This window comes from Haliotis asinina, chromosome 9, assembly GCF_037392515.1.
Source record: "Haliotis asinina isolate JCU_RB_2024 chromosome 9, JCU_Hal_asi_v2, whole genome shotgun sequence".
Taxonomy (NCBI): domain Eukaryota; kingdom Metazoa; phylum Mollusca; class Gastropoda; order Lepetellida; family Haliotidae; genus Haliotis; species Haliotis asinina.
This window is the reverse complement of record NC_090288.1, coordinates 19,260,399-19,277,693: the sequence shown is the minus strand read 5'-3', so window position 1 is coordinate 19,277,693 and position 17,295 is coordinate 19,260,399. Positions and strand designations below refer to the sequence as shown.

General features: G+C 43.0%; 1 protein-coding gene across 1 annotated transcript; it reads left to right on the top strand.

Moving 5' to 3' along the window:
- Positions 1–1,433: 1,433 nt before the first annotated feature.
- LOC137295551 (serine/arginine-rich splicing factor 6-like) lies at positions 1,434–16,451 on the top strand. Its single transcript, XM_067826939.1, has 6 exons — positions 1,434–1,579; positions 1,931–2,206; positions 8,069–8,313; positions 9,277–9,406; positions 10,217–10,423; positions 12,875–16,451. Exons 2-6 carry the CDS (start codon positions 2,116–2,118, stop codon positions 13,666–13,668), a joined length of 1,467 nt encoding a protein of 488 aa, XP_067683040.1. The 5' UTR covers positions 1,434–1,579; positions 1,931–2,115; the 3' UTR covers positions 13,669–16,451.
- Positions 16,452–17,295: the final 844 nt, after the last annotated feature.

The following is a 17,295-nucleotide window of genomic DNA, read 5'->3' as shown; positions in this document are numbered from 1 at the left end:
GCGCACCTTGAACGGCAAACAACAATCTGGAGGGGTTCCATTACCGAATGATGGCCGTGCCTCGCAACCACCCCAACATCTTCAGGTTCATCGAGGTAATCCTGGGATTTGAGAGGTCCCAGTCAGCAAACATGGCACAGCTGGATTTGGGGCATACTGTAGGCCCCAGGGAACGGGTGTATCGTGACACGACAGACTCTGGGACCCGCCAGAAACGTCTCTGGAGTTCTAGTCGCTGCTGGATATATGTATCCACCAGAGATCTAGGAAGTGAAACTGACTGTGTGGTGTACAATCAAGGAAAGTTCAAGATTGTCCCTCATGTAAAATCATAAGTACTAACGGAATGCTTTATATATTTGTTGTTTATATATTTATACTTGATATATGAATAAATCAAAATCTGCTTGTTAGATTTTTTGTGGTCTCTTCATATGTGAGATTCTGTTACCAAGAGAGGTACTTATGGTTCTTATGTAGGAGCTATCGGCCATTATGTGTTTGTTTATCTGTGGCTTATGACAAATGGGGTGCCACCTTTGGGATTAGACTTTGTCAGGAAAGTACAGAGTCTGTACTATGTTGGACTGATCCCATTCAGGATTCGGACGCACGCTGTCAAAGTCAGGCACGTCATCGCTGGGTGTTTACTGAGAATGTATCAATGTTATATTTTACATACAGATACACGGGGTGTTATACAACTTGTAGATACTGATGGAGTCTGGTCAAGTGTCACCTGAAGACTTAACTGTAGCTGCACATATATTTCTTCCAGGCAGTGTAGTTTGTATTTGGAAACCTGCGCGGAGATTACCCATGAGGGGCATTACTATTATGCAACATCTGTCATGTTATTGCTCTGGGGCACAAGGTAGGTCTCCCAGAGAACGTATTCACTGACCTTCACATGCGGGACATGAACAATGTATGGTGGCGCACGGTGTTGCCTGGGGCCATGTCCTCTGTTCAGTGTAGTTGGAGGTACAGGCTTCGATATACACATGTAGTGTCTAAGTGGCAGTTTAACAGATGAGCCATCGATGACTATGAAAACAACACAGGGACAAAATGTAATTTCAATGAAAAGTAGAATCCATTTGAGTCTGTCTCTATTACGTGTAACATTAATGCAGCCTCGTGTCAACAGTAAAGAGACGACTTCATTTGAAAATAGCATCATATGAGCACGGCCATTAAATTTACACACACACACACATTATATATATATATATATATATACACAGAGAGAGAGAGAGAGGGGTGGGGGTGGGGGGGAGGTTCACTTGAAAACACGGATTTGAAGCTTGTCCAACGAAGACATGAGACGGTATTGCAAACATATATTTACACCTGCTACAGAACAGACCCACTGGACTGGATTTTTATACAATGACAACATAAGAGTTGTCGCCCTTCTGTCCCGTCTGGTTGGTTACCTGTCCACCAGGTGGTGCTATAACTGCGTTCTTGCTGTGACGGGCGCGACCACAACCGGATGATTAGAAAGCTTACTTTGTTTGTCCTGTTTGTTTTGTGACGTTCATCAATTCTGAAGGATTACGATAACCTGGTTGAGGTAAGTGTGTCCTCGCTCATTATACAGTAGTGTTGATTACCTTGTTTGTTTGTCTTATCTTAATTGTTTCATGTCCAGTTTCTTACCTGAAGGAAATCCAGGTCAGCTAACTAACTCACTGAGTGTTACTGGTTCCGGGGAGAGGGGGAGGGGGAGGGGAGTATATGTTACTTGAAAACTCTTTTCAGTTTAATTCATCAATCGCTTAATGACTGATCATCGTTTTCTTGGAATATTTCACGATAATTTGTACATTACGTTTAAACAATGAGTATTTTGTTACTTCGTTTCGTTTGTTTTGCGGCCGTCGTAATATGTATGTGGTTATTTATGTCTCACTTGGGATTACAGCCTGACAAACAGTAGCAACGTGACAAGCACCTGTAGGTGAGTTACCCAGGTGTGAACAGCGTCCAGGGGAAGTAGAGTGGGAGCATAATAGGCGCAGCCACTTTTGAATAGCTGCGCTCACTCATGTGAAACCGACAAACCAGGGGTCACATTCTTGCCGAGGTCACGTCTACCTGTGAACAGTGATGGCTGACAAACAGAAACCATGGCTGTGGATATTACCTGCTGTCCTGCTGATAACAGCCAGGGGGCAGTCTGTTTCCTGGACGCAGATAGGTAAGACTTAAAGATGGTTGTGTTTGTATGTTCCACATACACATATAGTGTAACACAGTTCGCCAAGTATACTCTAACCCAAACCTAACACACCATTAAGCATTCGTCCACACCCTGGAAGCCTGAGCATCATCAGGAGAAACAAAGACAGCGGAACTCTGCAGCCATGTCAGTCGTTTCACATTTAGAGTTGAGAGTGCTGTATAATTGTATACATACGTGTCATTGCCGAATATGCTGTGAGTTATGTTACTCATGGTTTCATGGAAATGTATAATCTACCAATGACCTATGCAGTGTGAACATGCTCATGAACCTGACCAGAGAATGTGTTCATCAACCCTACTACTGGACTTGTTTATACAACATATATTTAAAAGGTTTGTATTTGTTTCAGTGTGCACTTTCTATAATTTTCATACATGTTGTATTTAATTTTAACTGAATCTTTATCCCAATATATGCCTGTGACCCTGTTCAGTAGGTATGACCAGAACAAGTCCTTGAATGATATGGTGCTGATGTTGCTGCAATGAGACGTGCAGTATGTGAACACTGATGTCTGCTCTAGTCTCTCTCTCTCTCTCTCTCTCTCTCTCACACACACACACACACACACACACACACACACTCATATACAGAGAGAGAGAGAGAAAGAGAGGTGATACTCTGTAATTATTAGTTGTGTCTGGAATGGACAGGCAGATATTCTACTTTCATTTCATCGTCAAAACAAAGAACATGTATGAACTAGAAACAAAATGCTTATACCTAAAAATAATAACACAACACCATTCATAAGTTCTTCATCAAGAGTTGTCGATGTCATTTATGGTATTTGCTTGTGTACATACCATAGGCATGATCATACCATGTGTTGTCCAGATAACATCCCACCAGTCATCAGCACAGGGCAGTAACACTGATAAACCATCAGCTGTACATCTGGGGATTATCTGTTTTGGTGTTGATTGGATCATGCTCACGATAATGCATATACATGTACTTCATTGTCTAGCTGAGAGTGATATACTGAAGACTCGGAGGCACTTCTTCACTTATCCCATCAAAGACCTTGTTTGATACAAGTGGCAATGTTCATGTTAAATAGTGACTAAATTGTGGTAACAAACGTACACACGGCTAGCAGATGTATAATCAGTAATGTTCAGTAGGTTCGAAGCCCTAATATCTTCCTATGAGCATCAGTATGCTCAAAGGGAGCCGATGTCTGTCCAAGCTACCTTTGCCTTACCCATGCATGGTGTGGATCACGATATTTCACAACATTTGCACTGCACTTGCTATCAAACAGACTCGGATTTCGGGGAACTGTTTCACCATGTGTTGACTGTTGCAGTCTGCCTTCCATCACGATAACAAGAATCATTTAACATGGCGCAGTCGAACTGCCCTCCTTAAATCTCAACTTTTCATCAAAGGGCATGGCATGCACGCATAAATGATTGTTAGAAAGCCGTGAATACAAACCTCGGTATATGTGCAGACTTACGATACACGCTACTAGTCAGCCAAAGGATTACATAGGGTAGTCACTGTGAAGTAAACTCAAGGTGAGGTAAACAGATTGTGAAGGGCGTTATTCAGACCTCCGTCAGGACCTGACCCATGGGAGGGGGCACCCTTGTGTAGGGGCAGCTACTGCTAATTGCCACACATCGGTGTTCATTAGAGGACATTCAGAAAGCCAAGGCTGTTACCGCCTGGGGTAAATAAGACAGGTTTTAATCTCCATTAATGATTTATACCACGTTGTGGTCATCACCCAGATTTACCCTTGGGACTGTTATTCCCCACTCCTGTACAAGTGTCTAATAATTTATGGCAGTATTTATATGTGACGTGTTATATTGATATGAAAGAGTTAATTCCTTGTTATCCGACCCCACATAGTAATCAGACACGGAGTTCTCGCGTAACAATATTGTTGGTCCACAGCTTAAAATGGGGGTTTCCATTTTCACAATTTGATGGCCCCCTTTAAATGATATTCACATATCTTGTTAATATAGTTTGATAGCATGGGATATTAATAGCATCGCCATTCAGTAAAGTATTGATACTGTATTGTGAAGTCTGCACGGTTGGAGACTGTCAGTATCCATTGTTAGGGGTGAACAGGGATCTGCATAACCAGTTACTAGTTACGCCTGAGAATGTGTTATAACACTAAAAGAAAGAAATGTTCACGTCTTCTAAGCAAAGTGAAGTAGTGGAGACAGTCAGCAATGCAGGAGACCGGTATCCATGAACGTCATGATGGTGCAGTCAGTCACTGAATCCATTCAACTTTCTGCTACAGAGCTACACACATACTTTCACCACAGCCGGATGTGATTACAGAATGGATGGGGAATGCAATGATACGGCTCACCTGCACTTGACTGTATAAAATATAGCAGTCATCTATATTGCGTTATTCAGTAGCCCGTGTCTGTCGTGTGCAGATTTCGTGGCGCCAGTGAGATAATAGTTCTTTATTAGTAGCGTTTGGTCTTGCTCTATGATTAACGGGCACTTATTGACGCCTTGAGCTTTGCTCATGCTGTCATTTACCAGACTAGGCCAGGTCACTGGTGGGCTGCAACAACTCCCTTAGTTAGTCCCAAACGAGACCTCCAAACTGCTATATTGGATGTAGTATAGTTACGTGTACACCAGCCTGTGGAGGAGGAGGAGGAGGAGATACGTCATTAGGGATATCCGAGTACTGTGAGCAGGCTGAGTAATAACGGAAATATCGGACACGGTTAAATCACCTTTACGTGCACTGCATCCCCTTTACTGTTCACAATGACATAACGAGGATACAGGTGGTTTTGTAAATTATCACATATACCTTCATTGAAACTCATCAACTGAGAGACATGTTTTATGGGCTGGGGTTAGTATGACCTCGGCCTGTGGCTGAACCCTGAATACCTGCTGAAGCAGCAAGTAAATACAGACCTACAAACCACAAACCAGGAAACAGGTCGCTTGTTCTGGGAATGTTGATGACTTACATACGACTCATGAATAAAAGGTATTCATCTGCATCTGACAGGTAATATACATGTAATTACTGTGTCCATGTCATCCACGTGCCACATTCATGTAGACATGCCTCAACAGGACTTCACAGAAGGCTTATTGCCTACCAAGTCATGTAACTTGAGTAGTATGATACTACTTTGGCCAAAAAATACGAGAAGTGCTGAAATGATCACATCGCAGGTGTAATGAGGGATGCGTCTTTGTAAATGGATTTGGGTATGGTCATCAGTATCTGGTGTGTCCTACCTGCACGACATCTAGATGGCATACTATGGTTGCCCTCGGCATTTATTGCCTGTCATTCCACCTGACGACCTACCCCATGTCTGGTCATATTGGCGGCTTGTTGATCTCTGGTGCACCACTGCCTGTCCGAGAACATGAACAGACGCTCTTTAGTAGACATATTACGGGTCCAAGTGGTTGTTGGTTCGTTGTTGTTTATCGTCTCATTCAGCAGTATTCCAGCTATATGTCGACGGTCTTTAAGTAATCGAGTGTGGACCGACAATGGGCATCGATCTACGCAAATAGGATACGATGACATGTGTCAGCCAATTCTAATCTGTATCTCCACTGGGCTAGGCGTTACGTTCCAGTGCCTTCTCGTCGGCGATAATCATGCACTGCCGACCTTGTTACGGTCGGCTATACTGGCCCCTTTGTCTCCCACTGTGCCGTGTACCCCGAGTAGGCTATACTGGCCCCTTTGTCACCACTGTGCCGTGTACCCCGAGTAAGCTATACTGGCCCCTTTGTCACCACTGCCTTGTGTACCCCGAGTAGGCTATACTGGCCCCTTTGTCACCACTGCCTTGTGTACCCCGAGTAGGCTATACTGGCCCCTTTGTCACCACTGCCCCGAGTACTCCGAGCTGACTACAGTGGTCCCACTGGCTATACTGGCCCCTTTGTCACCACTGCCCCGAGTACTCCGAGCTGACTTTACTGGTCCCACTGGCTATACTGGCTCCTTTGTCACCACTGCCCCGAGTACTCCGAACTGGCTATACCGGCCTCTTTGTCACCACTGTGCCGTGTACCCCGAGCTGGCTATACTGGTCCCACTGGCTATACTGTCCCCTTTGTCACCACTGCCCCGTATACCCCGAGCTGGCTATACTGGCCCCTTTGTCACCACTGCCCCGAGTACTCCGAACTGACTAATCTGGTCCCATTGGCTATACTGGCCCCTTTGTCACCACTGCCCCAAGTACTCCGAGCTGACTATACTGGACCCACTGGCTATATTGGCCCCTTTGTCACCACTGCCCCGTGTACTTCGAGCTGACTAATCTGGTCCCACTGGCTATACTGCCCCCTTTGTCACCACTACCCCGTGTACCCCGAGCTGACTATACTGGTCCCACTGGCTATACTGGCCCCTTTGTCACCACTGCCCCGAGTACTCCGAGCTGACTCTACTGGTCCCTTTGTCACCACTGCCCCGTGTACCCCGAGCCGGCTATACTGTCCCCTTTGTCACCACTAGCCCGTGTACTGGGCCTTTTGTATCCAGTGTGCTGTGTACCCCGAGCTGGTTATAACTGTCCCTTTGCCCGCGACCGTGCAAACCAACACGACGTGTAGACCTGGAATATATAGCTGATAACGGGGAAGTAGGACACGTGAGTCATTCTCACCTGACCTGTGCTGTGTTATCTCGCAAGAACGTACACGAGAACACTTTAGAATTGGCTTTATGTTTCCAGTCTGTAGGCTTCTTATCTAAACATGTCAGTTCCCCATGTTTTCCCCCGTTTTCGTCTATGACTTAAATTATAGTTTGCTATCTGATGCGTTGTCTGCTACACTGAAACAGGGACAGACTCAAAGATACGAAGACGGACTGTATGCCTTGACTTGAGTGCTCCATGCACAAAGCGGACCATGCACTACTCTCATAATAAACCTCAGTGTGACATTCGTATGGCATTTCCGAGCGCCTCTCCCTGTGTTAAATCTGCGGTACGTCTGCGGTACTCAGATCAGTGACAAGGGCAGATTTGTACTTGCCAACCATGTCCTAATTATGAATGCTGTTGATACTATCACTCCCATTATTTAGCCATGACAAGGAGGATGTGGAGATGATGCATGAACTACACGATACCAGTTTCAGCTTAACTGGCCCACCACGCCGACGGAAAGTTGAACGGAAATTAGAATCACTGAAGGAGGTTACATAATGCAAGAGACACATGCACACGTGATGTCCTTGCAGGAAACATAGACATAAATAATCGCAATGAAAGAATGAAGGGCACAGGGATAAACAATGTAACGTCACAAGCGACGTCAGTAACAAGTCACAAGTCACAAGTAACGACAATGGGCTCAGGTCAAACCAATGCAGGAAACATGAGCTCAGGTCAAACCAATGCAGGAAACGAGCTCAGGTAAAACAAACGTAGGAAACATGGGCTCAGGTAAAACCAATGCAGGAAACATGGGCTCAGGTCAAACCGGAGCATGGCACATGGACTCAGGTCAAACCAATGTAGGACACATTTGCTTAGGTCAAACCAATGCAGAAAACATAAGCACAGGTGATAGCAATGCAACAATCACAGTCTGAGGACAGAAGCTGCACAGTTAACACAAACACTGTAGATCGGTAAACCAAATTCATTTCTATACGCAGAACCTGCAAAAAAGATCACCTGGCGATACCGACCCAATCTCTTTCACGGTAATTAATTAATGATTTTGTTATGACACACCATTTTGGAGTAAGTCTGCAGAACGGGCCAGTTCTGACAACAGAAGCCTCCTCGTTAGTCCAGTGTCATGTTTTGGTTGCAGCTGACATGGAGAGCGCAGATTGTGACAAGATAGGCCCATACGTCCTAGACGACACTGACATCATGCGGGTGTATGCAAACCCCCCACAGGTGCCCGGGGGGACGGCAACGCGAGATAAGTGCGTTATTGAGGTCCGAACAGACCCCAATCGCCGTCTTCGCATCTACGTAACGGACATCACCATCTTTGACTGTGGAACGGTCTTGCAAATCTTCGACAGTGGAACCCACATGACCAAACCCAGTGTAAGTAGAGGAGGAGGACATGTGAGGATTTAGATACAACTGCGCATGAAACAACGGAAGTCCACGCTTTTTATATTATCTTGTGAAATAAGTCCACGCTTTTTATATCATCTTGTGAAATAAAATCGATCGCGTGTTCTCAAATATTTTTCTTTGCATACTCAGCAACAAAGCCAGCCTTTTGTAGGTGGGTCATACGTGCTTTCAAGAATCGGATAATAATGTCAAACGCCGATCTTCAAATTTTCCAGTTAGTTGTTGTATGATTATGATCACGTGACCAAGTAGCTGTTACCGTCCTCACGTCTCCACCCACCTCTACTTGTATATTTGTTTATATATTTAAATGTTTGTTGCTATTTTGTGTTTCGGGTCAAGGTCATCGCCATTGGCTTGTGTGACGTCACTGAGTGGCGTAAAGCTCCGTGCACCATCTGCTTGGATAAATTGCAGTTTGTATTAACGTAGACTATTTAACAGAAATAGGCTGCCAGGACGCTGTCAATGAATGAAATGCTTTGCTGATTAACATGCTCCGTCGGTGCATGCGCAGTTGTTGGTGAAATGTGTACAGTTTTCATTCTATGCTTTTGCCTTTATTCCAGATGCCAGTGTGTCATGGAATAATATTGTAGTTATATTTTCCCGTTTCATTGATAGCTCTTTAGTTTTCAACTAATCTCTTTCCCTAATCTATATTTATACCTTAAGATATATATTTGAGAAAATGTCTTTTTCCCCAATTATTCTCGTCCTTTTATTCACTTCATGTATAGTCACCCTTTTGCAGAACACGCTGAACTCGTTTTGTTCAAACTGCCACAACAGGATGTAATGGTTGCCTCGCGGTATTGGATTTGTGACTACTAACTATATAGCACTGTATATTATATAATGAAAGTGTATTTAACATGTGTATCCCTATCTCTATCTGTCCCACACAATCCTATTGTTCTATTTCAGCGGACTCTTAAGTGTGAATCGCCCCCTGACAAATTCGACTCCCGTGGAAACGTATTGAGGATACGTCTTGTGAAACAGTCGCCATCATCTGTTTACTTCCGCTACACCATCTTTTTGACAACTGACCAAGGTAATTCGTGTTCAAGTAAAAACCCATTTTGTTAGCTATTATACTTCTAACGCGGTTGTATTCATTGTCTCTGGGAACAACCATGCGATGCAAAATAGGTAAAATGAGCGGGCCACGCCCTTTCTTGTGAAGAAGCAGTAGGAGTCTCATATCTTCCCTGAGACATCCTGGCTCAACAACACTTAAGCATGGAGACAGGTATTTGATATTTCGCTGAAGCATACAGTGTTAGTTTTGACGAATACAAAATACTTCCATGAGTTCAAGGTTTAACGTGGATATTTGAATGTGACGTGAAGAGTTTTTTTCACCTGTGTTTGACATTCACCGGAAAGAGAGCGCTTTCTTTGAAGTGTTGGTATTTCTGTGAGCTTAAAATACAAATCCCCACTAGATACATCACGTTCTAAAAAGTGTGCGCTGTCCGTTTGTTCCGAGTAGACAGACTTAAGCCACCTAGTAGCCATTTGCAGAGGAGAAGGCTCAAGTGGAACACACCAGTAATGGACTATGAATATGACCCATGTATGTGTTTCATTTGTAGAGATGGTGTTTCTCAAGAATGATCACTTTCCACTCCTTACAGCTCTTAAATCCTCTAGTGTCTGGTTAAACCTAACAGGACCCTCTGGGAATTCATGTAGACTGATGCAAGTTTTCAGAACATAACACAGTTTCTTACTGAACTCGAAAAGAAATCTAGACAATGTTTCAGACATTCAGCTTGGTTTATTACGACCCGGAGTGTTGGAATATTGTTGTTGTATCGGTCGATTTCAGTGTTGTCTGACTATGTTTATTCTTCCATAGGTCCTGACATTGACTTTGAACGCACCATGTCAGACTTCAACAGTTCGCCGTTGTCAGTTGGCGCCATTGTCGGGCTGAGTATTGCCGGCGGCCTGCTGCTCCTTGCGGTCATTGCCATCGCCATATACTGTGTTGTGAAGCAACGCAAAAAGAACCTAGAAGCCGAAGCCCAGAAGTATCCCCCGGAGAACAATGTCTACTCCACAGGTAAATAGTTTGTTACTCAAGCACCAATACCACAGGGGATGAACTTTACATGATAACCTTCATTCCAAAAATGATTTGTGTCTGTTTACTAGTGATTTTCTATTTAAATCATAAATCTGAATGATTCACACCTACAGTTACCCGTTGTAGGGTTATGTATGCTGTTATGGGTAGCGTTACGATTGTCCAGAATATTGGAGCATAATTCAGTTTATTTGGACGTTCATTGACTGCGTGATGATGGTTTCACACATCGTTCCTATAGCGTGAGTGTGGAGCACGGTCACATATTCAGGGCATTAAAGCGAATTCCAGATTCACACTGAAGGTTTCGAGGGTTTCCCTGCTTAGTCGTATGAACATGTGTAGGATAATAGTACGACCTTGGTCATAAATATAGCACAATATTGCAACTCAAGACATATTGAAACCTGAGATTTGGCCTTTCAAATGATATGGGATATATAGCTCCAGAATTTATGTTTATCGATAACATTCAGCTAAGATATTTCTGTGAATGAAGAAGAAGCACATTCCTTGTGTACTGTGACTGATTACTTTGGGAAAGTCAGCTTTACCAAATGTTGTCATACGAGATATAAATGACTCAACAACATCCCTAACATTCCTACAACCCACCCTCGACTCCCGACTCAAGCAGTACACTTTACAGTAAGTTTCAAATCACCTGTTCCACCCAGTGCTTCGCTTCCAATGAACTTATATCTCTCCACATAAGTCCGTGAGGATTCGGAACAGAATGGTTATACGACCAGAGACGACTTTCGGGATCGGGTGGTCAGGTTCACTGACTTGGTACACATGTCATCATATCCGAATTACGTAGATCTGTGCTTATGCTGTTGACCCCTGGGACTGTCTGATCTGATTATTTACAGACGACGGCAATATAGCTGGAATACTGCTGCGTCGTCACACAATCTACCGACCCAACCAACCAACAAATTAACCTCTCCAAATATGCCTTTTTAACAAATTCTCTCACTGATACTTTAGCGGTACAGTATTAATTTGTGAATTAGTTCATTTCATCGTACATACACATCTTAAAAATGCACACATGATCGGATGACTGACGGGCCGTGTCGGGGACAGTAAGGAAGAAATGCGCCCACCCAACATTTCTGGTAAGTTATCATCTGTTTCGGTGTGGAAAGAACCATGTGTAATATATATGTTCTTTTCATGTTCCGGAGTGTTTGGTTACCTGCGAAAAATAGCTAAATGTCTTTTGTCCTATAGTTGTATGTCATCTAGTGTCAACACACATATTTTGGCGATACACGTGGCAACGCGGCAAATACAATATGGACTATTAGTACTTCATGTTTAAATTCTGGTGTGTGTTATATTATCTACACCTATAGCCCTTCAGCCCCGGCTGGTGCCCCAAACTGTCTCCGTGACATGAAACACATCAACCACATGCAACCTGCTAACCCGAAGCTTCTTGTGATCACTGATGTAGTGCAAATATCGGAGAAGAGACTGTGCTTAAGAATAATGCTATTCTACCTATTGCCTGCCTACCGCTTTGTTGTCTGAGATTTGACGGCATTAACTTAGTTTCTTCTGAGTCTGATTCACTGTTTAACAGCAGGAAGTATTATCATTGTAATTGAAGTATTAACTTAAGTATTGACTTTGTCGTTAATACTTTGTTCTCATTGTCTTTCAGTTCCTACTGATGACCGCCGACCTCGACGGGAGAGATACGAGATGTCACGCCCGAGACGAGATTACGTGTGACCACGTGTAGTCCACCATTTGATATGACGTCACCATAATTTAATCGGCTTTCATTCCTCACTACTCCAATCGTCAATTTATGAACCGACGTCACAATTTCGATCATGATTTACAAAAGCATTTTCCATGTGTTCAGCGATTAATAAAGATCAGTTTTGATATTTATTGTGTTTTAGGTTTTATATATCTAGTGGGCAAGGTAAAAATTTCGGGGACAGTACACTGACTTAGTGAATAATGTTGGGAGGGATTTGGAAGAGGAAAGGATGGGGTTGGGAAATGGAGTGAAAGGGGAAGGGGTTGGGAAGCGAAGAGGAAAGGGATGGGGTTGAGAAGGGACAGGAAGGGGATGGGGTTGAGAAGGGAGAGGAAGGGGATGGGCTTGGGAAGGGAGAGGATGGGGTTGGGTTGGGAAGCAGCGTGGAAGGGAATGGAAGTAGTTTTGGAAAGGGAAATGATTATGCAATATGCATAAGCATGAGGTTAGGAAACCATCATTTTAAGACTATTCTTTCCGTGGTTTTGCCTCATTTACATGGAGCCATGATACAGATAGTAAGTTAGTGACAAGCCACACAATAAACACGCACTCTTACAAACTCCTCTACATGTCTTTGTTGACGAGTTCTCTCCTTATCAAAACAAGCTGATTACGATAACTTAACCTATTGTTTGTTGTAGGCTCATCCAAAGTGATGTACCAGTCTCGCAAAGACCAGCACAAAGACAACTACAAGGGGCCATATTCCCGTAATACTGAGTCCAGTAGCACCGACAGTCATAACAGCAGTATATCCTCCGGAGATGGGCAGGTATTTGTGAACATGAACCCTGATCCCAAGGTGAAAGTCAGGGGTGGAGGTTACTCCAATAAAGCCTTTGTGCCATCTGAAGACGGTGGCCATGACAGAAGTCGTGACAGTACTGGAAGTGAGGACACTAGCGGGGGCTATGTTAATGGTTCTTTTGAAAGTAGTGATACTCCGCAAAAAAGAAGATTTTCCAAGCATCAGGAAAACGGAAGTGCTGGAAGTTTGTCAAGGAGTGGAAGGCGCGGGAGTGCCCGAAGCAAGTCGAACAAAAGACGAAATAGTGCCAATGAAGAAAAGAAAGGCGGATTAACGCGAGAAGGAAGTCGTCGGAGGTCAAGGTCGGGGAATGGATCGCGTTCAGGTCATAGAGATTCTGGTCGTCAAAGATCACGATCAAACGGAGAACATGGTGGAAGCCGAAGACGATCCAGGTCCAGATCACCTCATAGTCAGAGTTCAAGTGCGTCATTCGATAAAGAGGGACGCAATAGACATTACAATATCAGCGACATCTCTCGGCGAACCCGAGAGAGCAGCAATTCTTCAACTAGTAGTCGAGACAGTGGGGATGAACGCACAGTGTCTTACGATCCTAACCCTTCTTCACGGGGTCGCCGAAGTCGGCCAAGGACAAGGGAAGATGACTATGGAAGTCAAGTGTGAGATCAATGCTGTGTATCAGCAGAGCCTTGTCCAAATATACAGAGAGAACACCCCATTCACTTGTGTTTCCTTGTGGGTAAACCGGAGATTCGTGACCCAAGAGTCACTGGTGCTTCTTCAGTGCGGTCTCAACTGCTCCTCACCTATCCATCCACCAAACTTGCATCCATTCCAGAGTACTACTCAGACATGGTGTGCACATACTCGAATACCTCCTAACATGAAGCATTTGGAAAATGGCAAATGTGTTGTCTAGTATGTGCCAGGGCGATATATGTGATCACTGTTCCACATGATGCCTTATATGTGTAATTTACACGGTAAAACACAACCAGGCACGCCGAGGGATATGTTTCTACTCTCCACGCCATTGCATGGGATCACATCCAGACTCTAGTAACATATGTGTGCGTACGATTTTCCCTTCCGAACCATTGTAATTATGATGGATCTTCCTCGAAATTAGCCTGTTGGATAGTTTCCAAGAAAGAATCAACGAAAGCTGCTGAGGTGGATATGTGTGCATGTGGAAGTATAAATACATCAACTTTGACAGTGGTCGACTTAGATTTCACTGTGAGTTCCTCGGACATGACAGGACATGACTCAGCCCACCGTTCCCTTGCCACATGGCGTGCATCTTTGTACATTATGACAGCATAGCTACTGACACCTGCTCATTACTGTATTCTACGCCCGTATTTAGTAAGCTCTCCTCAGTAATGAAAAAAAGTTGGCGATCTTTTTAATTAGCGTTATTTACTCGCAATCGACCATAACCGGTTTACATTTTCACTTCATCGAAACGACTCAACAGAATCATTAAATATTCTGTGTGGTTGTTTCTTTACATATAAAGGGCTTTTTATTTGTGCAGTGTATCAACACTGGAATTTCATTCTTGCCTCAGGGCAGTCATTTTCGGTAAATCAGAAGAACAGATTCACAAATAAACTCAATAAGGGCCAGAAGCCTTATACTTAGTGGGTCATATTAACCCCATGCATAGTTCCTAGTTCGAAGCCTGTATTCGTATGACAAAGTATTCGTGGGTGTCCAAGTGTTTAGGTCCTCTCCCCAGAATCCAGAATCCTCCTATGTTTCATGAAATAAACTTTCAAATCGAGGAAGTAGTACATTTTACTTTGTCATAACTTCATGTATTTAGAAAAATCATTGGTAGTTTCATATTTTCGGCCAGAGTTCAGTCTGCCAAAATAATAATAATAATGATATACCAATTGAGAACACTGTTGCAATGCGCTAACTTCACACAATATTCTAAATAGCTATTCCGGAATTGCAGATTTCGGAACATTGAGGATATATAGGCACTTACTTAGATGCTTAGTTTTGCTTTGGTCGTCAGTATTCATTCAGAAGATATTTGAAAAGCAACAAGCGAGTCATTCGAGCTGATACCTACATATCCAGGGAGCTGAAGTTCTTCGGTACCATTTTGTTTTTAACAGGATTATTTTGGTAAGATTTAGTATAAATACACCACTTCCCGATCATGTAATTAGCATTTAGCTTTGAAGAACTTGAGCACAATCTAGATTACGGACTTTTTACATACTTGGACCGTCTCTTGTCCATGTTGGTAAGGGCGCTTGTTGATAAGGTCAGTGAGTGATTATTGTTACTGGGAAGCTGTACCAGCTGCAGTAGCATGTACACACGTGGTGTGTTAAAACACATCCACCCGAGTATCACATACAAATGACCGGATAAAGCTCTCAGCATGGATGCCATTAATCAAAACTTAACAGAAGGCTAGTGTTGTTGTATTATGGATGCATGCCACTGACTGCTTCAAGTGCTTCACAATTTTGTTCATTGTTTTATATCGTCGCTTCCTACGTTTATGGAAACTTTTATTTCTATGTTGTCAACACTCTCAGTCAGAACCAAAATTCATTCCTTCACGATACATTTTAGCGATATTGAAATTCTTAGAAAATATAAGAACAAAATCAATAACTTGTTGATTGTTTGTTATATATTTTTCAACTGAAAGGCAAACGAACGACCTGTCGTTTCTCGGCCTTGATGAATTGTTTTGAAACTTATTTTAGTCCTTTTTCAGATTGTGTAACCTCAAACTGTGTTACTATGAACGTCCTTTGTTATTGTATTTATTACTTCCAGTTATTTATTCATGAGTAATGCTGTGGACACTACCAAAAACACTACCATTCTATTCAACACTGTTTACTTCGACCCTCTTTAGAGTGTTAACATTTTGCTTATGCATGTTTTACCCGTTTCCATGAGGAATTTCTGCAATTATACCTCAAAGATATGATTTGTCCTACCCTATTCAGAGATGCCAAATATAGAGTGGTACTTGCTCAGTAGCTGTGTTCTTACCCTCTGTGGCGACGATGTATGCACATCAAACAGCACAGCAATTTCCCAACCTACCACATCTATACATAAGGTTCAGTAAGCAGTAAGTATAAAACAGTCATTTGTGACATGCGTGGTTGAAGACATTCTGTAGGCTTCCATAGTTCACAGGTAACATTCGTAAATGAATCCACTTAATCCTTTATTACGTTTGATAAGCAAACAAACATCAATAGGTAGGAATAAGGTAGAAAAATGCTTTGCCTGGGTCACACGAGTTCCTATTACAAAGTTGAATGGGCATTGGGAGATGAGTGAGCTATTGTACTTAGTAACATGGACATAGAATATATTTTTCCACTTTCATTATTTGTACGTGGTGTTATACAGTGTCCCGAATCAACAATAAACTGTATATACATATCATTTCATTCATGTTGTTGTTGTTTACCTAATTTGAAATATTTATGCCATGAACGTATGAGGTCAGTTATGAAAATGGTGACATTCTGATTTTCAGTAAACATTTCTCTGACTGTGTTATTTGCATGTATATTCTACGATGACATTGCATCTTCCTGTATTTGGAACGCGGTCAAGCTCCAAATTTGTTTCAGCATTTATCAAACTGCTCACTTACATAACCATATATAACCATATACAACCCATCAGAGCAGGTACAGTGTCTATAAGGAGCCAGTCTCTTGTGGTCTTTATATATAACCCATCGGAGCAGGTACAATACCTACACAGGCAACCAGTCTCCCGTGGTCCATATATAACCCACCAGAGCAGGTACAATACCTACACATTCAACCAGTCTCCCGTGGTCCATATATAACCCACCAGAGCAGTTCCAATACCTACACATTCAACCAGTCTCCCGTGGTCCATATATAACACACCAGAGCAGTTCCAATACCTACACAGGCAACCAGTCTCCCGTGGTCCGTACATAACCCATTAGAGCAGTTACAATACCTACACAGGCAACCAGTCTCCTCTGGCCTATATAACCCATCAGAGCAGTTACCTACGCACGCAGTCAGTTTCCCGTGGTCCATACCTAACCTATCAGAGCATTTGCAGTACACACACAAGCAGCCAGTCTCTTGTGGTATATATACTCTTTAAAAACGAGAAAAGGAAACTCGACACGGATCAAAGTGAACTTTAAGGAACTATTTGACACAAGTCAGTCCGTGCTGAATCCCAGCATGTAAGGGGATGGCTGCGGACGACAAAACGGTTGAAAAACAGAAACGTTGAACAAAA

Excerpts from the sequence above, each read along its gene's own strand:
- LOC137295551 (XM_067826939.1), top strand. The coding sequence starts at position 2,116 with ATGGCTGACAAACAGAAACCATGGCTGTGGATATTACCTGCTGTCCTG. Across the intron at positions 2,207-8,068 it reads TGTTTCCTGGACGCAGATAG|CTGACATGGAGAGCGCAGAT; the intron begins GTAAGACTTAAA and ends TTTTGGTTGCAG. Across the intron at positions 8,314-9,276 it reads CCCACATGACCAAACCCAGT|CGGACTCTTAAGTGTGAATC; the intron begins GTAAGTAGAGGA and ends GTTCTATTTCAG.